General features: G+C 33.8%; 1 protein-coding gene across 2 annotated transcripts in view; it reads right to left on the minus strand.

Moving 5' to 3' along the window:
* Positions 1 to 13,293, minus strand: part of LOC124252516 (protein NPAT) — a 57,442-nt gene that overhangs the window by 21,945 nt on the left and 22,204 nt on the right. The window contains exons 2-10 of one of the 2 annotated variants that reach the window (XM_046686126.1): positions 12,327 to 12,445; positions 8,350 to 8,410; positions 6,767 to 6,839; positions 5,795 to 5,835; positions 5,090 to 5,314; positions 3,640 to 3,721; positions 2,569 to 2,656; positions 1,937 to 2,028; positions 1,769 to 1,856 (exon numbers count right to left, since the gene is read on the minus strand). In XM_046686126.1, the coding sequence (XP_046542082.1) occupies positions 1,769 to 1,856; positions 1,937 to 2,028; positions 2,569 to 2,656; positions 3,640 to 3,721; positions 5,090 to 5,314; positions 5,795 to 5,835; positions 6,767 to 6,839; positions 8,350 to 8,410; positions 12,327 to 12,445 (869 nt within the window). The remainder of the gene's footprint in view (positions 1 to 1,768; positions 1,857 to 1,936; positions 2,029 to 2,568; positions 2,657 to 3,639; positions 3,722 to 5,089; positions 5,315 to 5,794; positions 5,836 to 6,766; positions 6,840 to 8,349; positions 8,411 to 12,326; positions 12,446 to 13,293) is intronic. The other variant, XM_046686127.1, reaches the window with a different exon arrangement.

Consider the following 13,293-nt stretch of genomic DNA (forward strand, 5'->3'; position numbering starts at 1 on the left):
CAAATAATGTTGAGTATTGTTTCATGGGCTTATTGGCCATTCCTATATCTTCTTTTGACTGTTCCATTGATTTCACCCATTTTTTTAAATGGGTGATTTATCTTTTTATTACTGATTTGAAGGAGCTCTTTATATACTCTGGATACAAATTCTTTGCCAGATATATGTATTATGAATATTTTCTCCAAGTTGGTGTTTTGCCTTTTAGTTTTCTTTAATGATGATTTTAATAAGCAGACATTTTAAAATTTAAGGAATCCTATTTCTTTTTAAAATTACAGTTAGTGATTTGCACATCCTAAGAAATCTTGCCTACCCCAAGGTTACAAAGATCTGCAAATATATTAAAAACTCCTACCTTACCTATGTGTATTACTGGCTAGTCACTCAGTGAAGCTGATACAAATACTACTCAGTCAGGCATTATGTCTTGCTGTTCTTTTAAAAAGTTATTTAAATCAGAATTTTTAATGTTCCCCAATATTATGAACAACCAAGGGCAGAGGGTTGTGTCTTCACTTTCTTATAATCTTCACAGTATCTAACAGATTGTCTTGGTTAGGATAAGTACCTGATATGTTTGTGAAGAAAATACAAGCAAGCAGTTGGGGACTATAAAAATTTAGAACAGGGGATAGGTATTTGTTAAACATTAATATAGGAGAGGCATTTTAAAGAAGGACTAGTAGATAATTTAAAGGTTGCTTGAAAAACCTTGTCATATTTTGTTAAACTTACTGAATTTCACTATGGGAAAACATATCAAATTTTTCTTTAAAAAGTATTCTGAAGGCATATTTTTTAAAGGGGGAAAAATCAGTAGTTTTACCCAGAATTCATCATCTGAAAGAAAACCTGTTGTAATGAATTCATTATAATGTGGGCATGGCAACAAAAACGATTACATTGTTTGAGAACCCAGGTGAAAGAATGTGTGACAGTCACAATCTCAGCTGCTTTTCAAAAAGCATATTTGCACATGGACTAATCTTAAAACATACATTGTTAAATTTTTCCTTTACTAGCTCACCCTCTTTCATCTTCACTATCCCTGAAGAGCAACAGTGACTATAAATCCTATCTTTCTTCTCTTAGCAGTAAATCTCACACAATTATTCATTCGGTTAGTAACTTCTTAAAAGTGTCCTGTTCATTTTCTTTTGTTGAATATTACTTGGATTCATTATATATCTTTAACATATTATTTCATTGTTTCTTTACATTTTTATACAGTTTGTAGCAGTGTAGAAGAAATGTAATTTATTATATACACACTGTACAGTATTGTTGCTTACTGCACACAAATATATGCATGAATGAATCTTCAAGTATTAAATACTTAGAAATCCGTAACTGACTGTTGCAAGGACATAGGAAAGTGTTTTACTGACATCTGGAAGAGTTGGTTAGAGTTATTAGATGGGTTAGGAATGTCATTACTTTTACCATTTAACCAATGCAATTTTAATATATGTAAATCAAACCATCATGCTGTACGCTTTAAAGTATACAGTGATATATGTCAATCTCTTCTCAGTAAAACTGGAAAAAACTAAAGTAATTTTGACTGATTATTTGAAAATTCAGTATCTAACACATTTTCAAGAACAGATTACATTTGGATAATGAAAGAATTCTACATCTTAAATTATTATTTTAAATCTTTTATACATCTAATCTGTCGGCAATAGTTTTGAAATAAAACCAAAATGCCATCAGTTTTAACTATGAGTACATGCACTACTCATATACCCACCCTTACCCATACCTGAAGTCCCAGGAGTTCATCAATTGAAGTCTCTGGTTCAGTAGGGTTGCTATCTGTTTGCTTAGGTACTTGAGCAATATTGTTGTCACTGCAACACAGAAAAAAATTTTTCTAGCACAGTTCTCATTAGGCAGAAACAATTAGGCATTTTAAACACACATAGCTTACCTAGTCAAAAATTTATTAATGTTTTCTGCAAGCTTTTCTTGAAGAGATTTGTTGCTTAAAATTTTTTCCCGCGCATTTTCAATAACCATTTGCTGGAAAAGAAAGTCAATATTAGTAAAAGGATAAGATAGAGTATTATTAAAAAAGAACCAATTAATGGAAGCTGGACAGTTTTAATAAATCTAGGTGGAAACTCAGAAGTTACGGTAGCTCCTTCTACATGAACACCTGAAAACTACACTTTACAATTTATAAGTGTTTTCAAAGACCCTTCACCAACTTTTTCTTCACTGATTACAGAATACAGTTCCAAACTCTTTGGCTTTTCATACAAGGTTTTTAATATGGACTCCAGTAAAGTGTCCTATTATATTGTATAATCCAACAAAAACAGTGTATTATTTAGTTTCCTAAATATACCTAAACATGGACATCTGCACATGTTATCTATTCTGAATGGACTGTCTCCTACTGTTAAACATTTTTGCTATTCTCTATATCCTAAGGCAATTCCATTGCACAGTCTTATAGAAATACTCACACATATATAATATATACACACATTTGTGAATATATCAATGTTTTAGAACTCATGAATATCTCAACTTGCAAAGTTTGGGAAGGTCACTTACTTTTTCTACTGCAAATGCATTTGGATCCTGGAAATTCCGTATTGTTGAATGAGGCCCAGACAAAGTGATACTTTTCCTTTGAGATTCACTGAAACACATTTTAAAGCTTGTCTTTTAACTAGTATGAATAACAGATTCAATGATAATTACATATACAGACATAAATCTTAAGATCATGGTAGAAAAGATATTTTCCCTATTTGTGGTAGGAACAAAGGGCAGCAGAGTAGGAAAGCATTATTAGATTTGAATTAAGAAGAAACAAATTTGAGGTTACCACTTTTGGCCTATGTGGTCTGTAGCGAAGTAAGCTTTGGTCCTGACTCATTTCATAAGGGGATAAGACCAACTGCATTATTCAGTTTCTAAAAGAACTGAATGAAATAAAGTATATGTAAAGACATTACAAAAATGTCAAGTTTCCTATAAATGCTATAAATTGTTATAGTTGTTTTTCTATTTTATGTGGCTAAGTGAGAAAGCTTGCCATAAAGGAGGCTGAGGTCAGCTTTGAATGAGAAACCACCAACAGTAAAAATTCCAACAAAAATACTCATGGTGTGGCAGTTGTAAAATCAGGAAAAACATTTTAAACTGATCTCTCGCTTTTCTGAAATATCCTTTGAACAAAGACACATGGGATAAGTAAGGACAAAAAGAACTTTTCTCAGAGACTATCCCTGAAAAGATTTCTATCAATTGATTTAGGACTTTAAATATGTGTTTGTAGACCTTAACATATGCCAGTATTATTTATATTCATTTAAAAAACAGTTATTGCAAAAAATCTGAGATAACATCAACTTTAAGATATACCATTCTGCACCCAAACAGAAAAAACACATTTCCAATGAAATGGTGATTTGCCATTGATTACAAGATGCAACCTGATTTTAGAGAAGTTAGAATGTGGGAGAAAAAATGTGTTTTGGAATGGATATAATATAACAGTAAATAGTCCCCAGACCTTAATCCAATCTTGCTATTTTATTCACAATGTAAATATCCTGGTGTAATTCTCTCTTTTTTCCTAAAAGTTACTGTAAACTCGTTCCTTTAAAAAGCATTTACCTTTTGCGTCTACCAGGAGACATTAAACTGGCTTGAGTTTTCTTTTCCTGAGGACCAGGAATGATACTTAAAGCCTCTGCAGCTGTATTTCAAGAAAACAAACCAGTAAGTCAAGGAAATTGAATAGTTCTCTAAACTTAATGGAATAAGTCGCATTATGAAATGATTATTATTTTGTATTAAATTCAGTTAGCATACACTGGGTGCCTACTATGTGAAAGGCAGTATGGAAGATATTAAGATGAATAAAATACAGTCCCTGTGACTTAAAGTTTTACAATAAAATATAAAGTACAGTATAATCTCAACAAAAAGTAACATGGCAGAATGGAAGAACTGTAAGAAGTATAAACTAAGTGTACACTACAGTGTATATAAACTAAGTGTTTTTACCCAGAGGTGTAAAAGAAGTTGGAGAAAAGATAGAAACAAGTGAGAATGTAACAGAAGGCAATAAATTTCAGCTGCACAGAAGAGAAAGAAGACAGGCTAGGAACTGAGAGAGCTGGCGTCTCAATTCTAATCCCAACTCTGTTATTAACTAGCTTTCTGCCCCTTAATATCATGTGTTTTCCATAGTTTCAAGTAACAAGCAAGATGTACCAGATGATCTCTAAGTTTATCCTAGCTCTAAGATTCAGCCAGGAACATGAAGGATTTTCAACATGCAGAAAAAGAAGTGAACTGTCATATGAGGAATTTAAAAATGTGGACTAAGAACAGTTTACTGGATACCAGGGGAAAGGTGGGGTGGGGGATGGGCACAAAGGGTGAAGTGGTGCACCTACAACATGAATGACAAACATTAATGTACAAATGAAATTTCACAAGATTGTAACCTATCATTAACTCAAAAAAAAAAAAAAGTGAACTGGAAAATATTCCTTATTCCAAGAAGACTGACTAGCACGAACAAAGACAAAGAGGTGGTGAAATATAATGTGTATTTCTTTTAAAACCAAATATTGAGGCCAGCCTGGTGGCGTAATGGTTAAGTTTGCATGCTCTGCTTTGGCAGCCCGGAGTTCGTGGGTTTGGATCCTGGGCCAGATCTCCACAGGACTCATCAAGCCATGCTGTGGTAGCATCCAACATACCAAAAATAGAGGAATATTGGCACAGATGGTAGCTCAGGGCCAACCTTCCTCACCAAAAAGAAAAAAAAAAAAATCAAATACAACAAGGTCTTTCTATTAATGTAGAAAATTGAGAATTAGAAGTGTTCAAGGCTGGACTTCAGTTAGAATAGAAATGAGAAGAATCCTAGATTAAAATATCTCACAGATTTAATAATATGTTTATTTCATGGTAAATTTACCTAAAGTCTTTTCCATTTCTAGCCTCTCATTTTTTTTCTTACTATAATTTTATGAGTATAAAGATATTAGTATATCACCTTGTGTATACAATTTGATTAAAAACAAAATTTAAGAGCAAAATTTAAACTTACTGGTCACAGAGTCTTGTGACTGCGAATGGTTGACCACTACAAAATTTGACCTCAAAGGAGTTGAAATTTGGCCAGTTGGCCGCGTAACTTGTGTAGCTGTCAAAGGAGAAGTAGTAAATTGTCCCGAAAGATACGGTAACGTCAGCAACTCTGAACTGACGGGAGCTGCTTGCGATGCAAGTCTTCTCTGCCGTTTGATTTCTGCAATTCCACTTCTTGTTCGGGCTGAAAAACATGAGCATTTAAAAACTTAACTCAATGCCAGAGTAGTTCAGGAATTTTAAGAAGTCTGCATGATACATGGCCTGCTATTTAACATGCTTGACCTACATATTGAAAAACAGCCCTTGAAAATATCAACTAAGTTTATGCAATAATTTCATAGGAAACAAGCTATAATGATTATGCTCAAATCTTCTAATTCATATTGTAACACCTCCACAAGTTAGGAAACAAACTTATGGAATGAGAACTAAAAGACGGGAACACATGACAGCCAAAGAGATAAACAGGGAGTACTTAAAATGCATATTTTTACAACAAATAAAAATGTTGTTTCCTAAAATAACTGTACTTAGAAAAGCAGTAGTATAAACAAAATATATACTTAGACACATGTATTACTAATTAAAATGTTCATCTGACAGTTGGTTTGAGTTTGAGTTAACTCTGAACATTATTTATAGTTTAAAGTTGAACACCAACCTCTCTGATTGGCAGCAAACCCTGGGGAACTTTGCATGCTCCTAACAAATAAAACAAAGAAGTCAGACATTAAAAAACTTCTGTTGCTAAGATATACTCTGCTTTAGTTATAGTCAGTCCTGAAGTAAATTATGAGTTAAAAGGCATCACATCTCTCTCAGACAAAAAAGACAAGCACATTTTTTGGGGAGTAACCAAATCTTATTTGCTTTAGGAAAAAAAATACTGGCATGTAAGCACACACACACATAATTTTAATCAAGTTTCTATCCAATGCAATATGCATTACAGAGCCTTGATATCCCATTGAGAATACAATTTGACTTGACTTTAGGAACTTAATATATTTCAGAATGGTATATACAGTCATGTGTTGCTTAACCATGGGGACACACGTTGAGAAATACATCAGGCGATTTGCTCCTTGTACAAACACCATAGAGTGTACTGAAGAGGAACAAAATTTGCCACCCCAGAATGTGTCTCTTTAACATGAGGATTATTTTAGGCTGATTTTGTTTTGTTTTGTTTTGTTTTTTTGAGGAAGATTAGCATTCACTGTCAATCCTCCTCTTTTTTTTTTGAGGAAGATTAGCCCTGAGCTAACTGCTGCCAATCCTCCCTCTTTTTGCTGAGGGAGACTGGTCCTCAGCTAACATCCATGCCCATCTTCCTCTACTTTATACGTGGGATGCCTACCACAGCATGGCCTGCCAAGCGGTGCATAGGTCCGCACCCCGGATCCGGACCCGCGAACCCCAGGCCACCGAAGCGGAATGTGCAAACTTAACCGCTGCGCCACCAGGCTGGCCCCAGGCTGATTGCTTTTAAGAAACAAAAGACTTAAAATTCTTCTCGAGTGTTATATAATGCACTGTGTGGATCATAAGAAGATTTAAACCTGAAGTGATTCTTACATGTGTCTGCATTACAAAATTATGCATATTCTGATAAACTTATGTTTTTTATTACCTGATCTGAGAAAGCGTATGGTCTAACTTCTTCCACAGCGATGACATAATTGCTGGGACATCATTTGATGTTTCTAAATCATAAGAGGAAAAGTTTCTTAATAAACCCAGTTGGAGAAAATTCATTTAATTTGGACAGAAAATCAGTAAGGAAAAGAAACATTTCTCTCAGCTGTTGACATTATGTTGGGAACACAGAAATGTCTGTTTTGTAAAATGACCTACAAAGCTATGAGGTTGCTTCCTTTTCTCAAGTCACTGAGTTATCAGATGTAATATGAATGGAAATGGACATCTGTGAAATCTCTGAAGCTTTTTTAGATCACTTCTTTGAATTAAAAACAGACAGACTATTTTAAATATTTGTTCTATGTGACATCATGTGACATTTGGAAGTAAATTAAAATAATTTGATTTATAACAAATAATTATCGTAAAGATTATGCAAACTCCATTGAGGTTGGAAATTAGTTTTCTACATCCCATGTAGTCACACCCAAATCACTGTGACTGCTCAGGAACCTCTTAAAAAGGGTTCACCAGTTACTACACTTACAACTACAGGTAAAATTCCCAAGGACTAATTAGTCTCTTTAAGGATGTACTCTAAAGCCATAATGATGGGAAATTCATAAGATATTTAAAATCTTTACCAAATACTTATTAAAAACTCAAACCAGAGAAAGCTACTCAACATAAAAGTGGGATACAAACCTCTGTGCTGAAATTGTTGTATATTGTTTAATGTCATTTACACTCTAAGATACTTTGGGAAAGGAAAACCGGCAGAAAGATCAAGTAACCTTCTTGAAGAGTTAGAAATGAAATTCAGGCCCTGAACTTCCAGGAATTACTTTCTACAGTTTCTAGTTTTGTGCTCTTGGAAAAGTTATCTGGCTTCTCTAATCCTCAGTTTTCTGATACTTAAAAATGGATCTAAACAATCAACACCTCTCACTGGATTATTTTAAAGACTGAGATAAAACATGAAAGCACCTAGCATAATGCTGCATACAAAGAGTACTCAATAAATGATAAGCTTATTTCTATTTTTAATGTTATAATTTTATGCTAATTGATTCTTTACTGCTAATCTTCTGTTAATGTTGAAATAATCAATATTAGGGAATAAAATAAACAATTCTAACTTTCCCCTAGAACGTTAATTTTAAAAAGTATTATTTAGTATTCTGATAAATATAAGCCAGAATTTTATGACTGGCTCCTGTGTCCAGATTTAGACTACAAAGAACTTAAAATTAAAATATTAGCTTGAAATTTTATTAACACATAGCAAGGCCTGTTCACCAGGGTAGATACCCAGAGTTAGGATTTGTATATCTTTAAAAAAAATTATTTTGTTATATATGCTAATATTCAGATTTTCAATTATTTATCTCAGAATATAAACACAAACTATTTAATTAGACATTTCCCAATAAAACTTATCTCATCAAAACTGAAACAAGTTTTCTTATGGTTTTTAAGAGGCATTAATATCCTTTAAAAATTATTTTTAATTAAAATAATTAGATAAATCCTGTATAAAACTAACAGAAAAAATCCCCAAACCTAAATTCTTACCTTTTGCTTTCATAGCTACATATTCATTCAAAATTGTTGTCAAGTTATTTCCAAATAAAGACTGAAAAGAAAAAGATCAAGGATTACCAACACTGTATTATACTACAATAATTTCCCAGCATGAAACATTTCGCCACATAAAAAAGTTAACAGAAGATCTGGATTGCGGAGTAGCTGATGAAGAAAGGGTAAGGAGCAGGTCATCAAAAACCTAACAGTTACCCAAGTTAGGGGTGGCATCAAATCTTCTAAGGTAAAGAACCCTGTCTGTTTGAATAAGACATTGTGACTATGTTTCTTTAGCTAAGACAGTTCAAAGGCAGAAAAGCAGTTTTCAGCTGGGAGGTAGGATCCAGTCATACAACTATTTAAAAACAATAAGGACCCACTCCTAATCTGTCCTTTCTATCCTGAAAGCCGTATGAACCTGTTAAGAATAAAGCAAAAAAACTTAGTGTTAAGACATACCCTTCCTAAGGGTCAGTACCTTTGTATTTTCACTTCTACCATCTCATAACCTCATGCCCCCTACCCTATTCCTACTACTACTCAAAGGCAGGCTTTTATTACATCAAATTTGAGTCATACAACATAAAAGGGAAGATCAAGGATTTTTATAGCAGATAGTTCTAGTGTCATGTTCAACGTTAATACATGTGTAACAAAACACCTAAATTCCCTAAGGCTTACTTTCATACATAAAAAAGGAACGTATTAATTCTTAATTCATAGAATCTTTTGTTGTGAAGAGTGAGATTACATGTAACGTGTCTGGGACAATGTCTAACAGATAGTAGGTGATTAGTTCCCTTTCTCCTCCTGAACTTTCACAGTAGATTCCTAATTTGTTCTTCTGTCTTAATTGAAGCCTGAAAAATTAGGGAATTTGCTTAATACTAATGTGGTCATATTTCTAGTAGCTAATAAATAATTAATTGCTGAATGACTGCTACAGGAGGGACCTTTGACCTTGGTCTTCTCAGCCTCCAGAACTGTAAGAAGCAAAGATCTGGGTGCTAGGTGTGCTGTAGCTACTGGGGTATTACTGTAGCTAGGCCCTCAGAGCAGACAGAGCCATACAAACACAGACACGCTAATCTACATATACAAACATATCTATATTCTGTATATATTTGGACATATATTAAAATAAACAAGACTTACACTGGTATCTCTAATTCAACACCACAGTTTTCATTCTTATGCTTATTTGTATCATTTTTTCTCATAGAGAAACCTGGCTCCCAATATCTATAATGTATTTATTTACTCGTTTAGAACTGCTCATTTAGAATTCAGAAGACTTTATTTAAAACTTATTCATGTTATCTGAATCAATAGTGTGTTGCCTTTTATTGCTTAGCAGTACCCCATTGAATGAACATACCACAACTTGTTTATTCATTCACTTACTGAAAGACATCTTGATTGTTTACAGTTTTTGACCATCACTGATAAACATTAGTGTGCAGATTTTTGTGTGAACGTAGGTTTTTCAGTTCACTTGGGTAACATACATCTGAGTGTACGAGTGCTGGGTTAGATGGGGAGTGTATGTTTAACTTTACCAACAACTGCCAATTTGTTTTTCAAAGCAGCTATAAAGTTCCTGCTGCTCTGCATCCTTGCCATCAAGGATCTGAGTTTTTAAATTGCTTTTTACTTTAGCCATTCTAATAGGTATATATTGGTATATTGTCAGGGTATTAATTTGCATTTTCCTAATGACTAACTGTGTGCAGCACTTTTTTCACATGCTTATTGCTATCCGTATATTTTCTTTGGGGAAGGGTCTTCTGATCTCTTGTCCATTAAAAAAAAATTCAGTTTTTTTTGAATTTTAAAAGTTTTCAAAAATATATTCTTGGTACAAATCCTTTATTAGATATGTGAATTACAAACATTTTCTCCCAGCTTGACATTCTTCTAATTGTTGTCCTTGTAAAGCAAAAATTTTTAATTTTTATAAAGTTGAATTTATCAATTTTTCCTTGCCCCCCCCCCAACCCCCGGGAAAGATGCACCCTGAGCTAACATCTGTCGCAAATCTTTCTCTTTTTCTTTTTCCTCCCCAAACCCGAGTGCATAGTTATATATTCTACTTGTAAGTCCTTCTAGTTCTTCTATGTGAGCTGCCACCACAGCAGGGTGACTGACAGATGAGTGGCATGGCTCCATGACCAGCAATCAAACCTGGGTCACCAAAGCAGTGAGAGCAACAATCTTTAACCACTAGACCATTAGGGCTGCCCAGTTTTTCCTTTTATAGTCAGTGTTTTTGGTATCATATCTAAAAACTCATTGCCAAAACCAAGGTTACACAAGTTTTCTCCTTTGTTTTCTTCTAAAAGTCTTATAGTTCTACATTTTATATTTTAGTCTATTATCCATTTTGGTTAATTTTTGTATAAGGTATGCACAGAGGTTCTTCTACTGTATCTGAATATCTGTTCTATCACCATTTGTTGGTAAGATTATCCTTTCTCCACTGAATTACCTTTAGTACTTTTGTCAAAAATCAGTATGTTGGTCTATATTTGGGCTCTCTTTTCTGTTTTACTGATCTGAGTGCCTAACTGTCCCCTAATGCCACTCAATCTTGATTACTATAGCTTGTCAGTAAGTCTTAAAAGCAAGTAATGTGAGTCCTCCAACTAATCCTTTTTAAGAATTGTTTGGGCTATTCTAGTTCCTTTGCTTTTCCATATAAAATTTAGAATTTAGCTTGTTGCTGTCTACAAAAATGCTTGTGGGGATTTAGATTGTAATGAATCTATAGATCAAAACGGGAAAACTTGACATCTTAATACTGAGTTTCTCAATGCATGAACACAGTATATCTCTTTTATTCAATTCTTTCACACAGATTTTAGCATACAGATTCTATACATACTTTGTTAGATTTATTACCCTAAGTATTTTATGTTTGTTTGGTGCTATTGAAAATAGTATTTAAAAAAAATTTCAATTTCCAATGGTTCATTGTCAGTATAAAGAAATACAATAGACATTTGTATATTTTGTATCTTTTGATCTTTCTAAACTCTCAAAGTTTTATAAATTTTTTAAAGTTTCCTCCACAGATGATCTTGTTGTCTGTGATAGCTGAAATGACTCTAAGGAGCGATGTTAAAAGTAAAATGACAAAATACCATTTCAAATAATGTAGTTTCAGAATATACACCAAATAATGCTCTGTTGGTCTAGTGATATTTAAAAAAGAGGTGAGAACAAGATATTAAAATATCTGTTTTATATTTGTTTGAAGTAAGCAAATACAGGAAATATAGGAAAATAGATATAGGAAAGGTAGGGCTGCTATACAATACCACAGACCAGGTGGCTTAAATAGCAGACATTTATATCTCATTGTTCTGGAGGCTGGGAAGTCCAAGATGAAAGTGCTAGCCAATTTGGTTCCTCAAGAGGGCCAACTTTCTGGTTTGAAGACATCCCCCTCCTTGCTGTGTGCTGACATAATCTTTCCTTGTGTGTGCCCATGGAGAAAGATTTCTCTCTCTCTTCCACTTTTTATAAAGGCACTAATTCCATCAGGAAGGTCCCAACCTCATGACCTAATCTAAACCTAATTATTTTCCAAAGGCCCCATCTCTAAATACTATCACACTGGGGATTAAGGTTTCAACATATGAATTTTGAGGGGACACAAATGTCCAGTCCATAACAGCCAGTAAACAACTAAGCCCCAACACGAGCAATAGTAAAACTAATTAGAAATGAGGGTGTCATTTTGAAACAGATTCTCAGAGGCAAAACTGTAATTCACTTACCAGCTCTGCATTAGTGTGTGAAAAGAAGAGCTGGCCTCCTTTGGGTTTTCCCAGTCATGCATGAATACAAACTACCAAATTTCTGCCAATTTTGACTTTGCTAATGAGCTGATTTTAAGATTGTATTTATAGTCTCTTATGTTGGTCAATGATGAATTATTTCCCTTATGGAACAAAATCACTCACCAATAAGCAGGCTGGGATAAAACCTTCATCTGTACAGTGTTCTGCATATTCTTTTAAATTTGAACTTTCCAAAATAAAAGTCTGGCAGGTAGAAGTGAGGTTTTCCTGTTGTAAGTAACCTAAGTGAAAAATTAAAGTTTAGGTAATTTCAGTAAATTCTGCACTTTGGATAAAACTGCTGCTGAAAATGTTAGAGGAATTTCATATAACAAATGGAACCTCAGGTTGAACACGCTGGGATTTGTAGTCTTGCTCAGAAAGACTAGTTTGTGCTGCAGTACAAAGTAGAATTAATATAACAGATGGCTGTTTGATGGGAAAAACTCTAGCTAATATACTATAAAGTCACAGTAATCAAAACAGTATGACACCAGCAGAAAAACAAACAGATCAATGGAACAGAATCAAGGGCCCAGAAATAATCCCAAGCATATATGATCAACTAATATTCGACAAGGGAGCCAAGAAGGCTCAATTGAGAAAAGATAGTCTCTTCAATAAACGGTGTTAGGAAAAGTGGATATTCACATGTATAAGAATGAAACTAGACCCCTATCTTATACTACTCACAAAAATTAACTTGAAATTGACTAAAGATTTAATTAAACGTAAGAGCCGAAACCTTGAAACTCCTAGAAGAAAACATAAGAAAAAAGCTCCTTGTCATGGGTCTTGGCAATAATCTTTTGGATGTGACACCTAAAGCACAAGCAGCAAAGGCAAGAATAAATAAAGGGGACTACATCCAACTAAAAAGTTTCTGCACAGCAAAAGAAACAATTAACAAAGTGAAAACACAACCCATGGAGTAGGAAAAAGTATTTGCAAACCATATATCTGATAAGGAGTTAGTATCCAAAATATATTAAAAAAACCTCAAACGACTCAAGAGCAAAAAACCAAATACTCCAATTTAAAAAATGGGCAAAAGACCTGCGTAGACATTTCTCCAAAGATCTACGAAAGG

Source organism: Equus quagga, chromosome 14 (assembly GCF_021613505.1).
Source record: "Equus quagga isolate Etosha38 chromosome 14, UCLA_HA_Equagga_1.0, whole genome shotgun sequence".
NCBI lineage: Eukaryota > Metazoa > Chordata > Mammalia > Perissodactyla > Equidae > Equus > Equus quagga.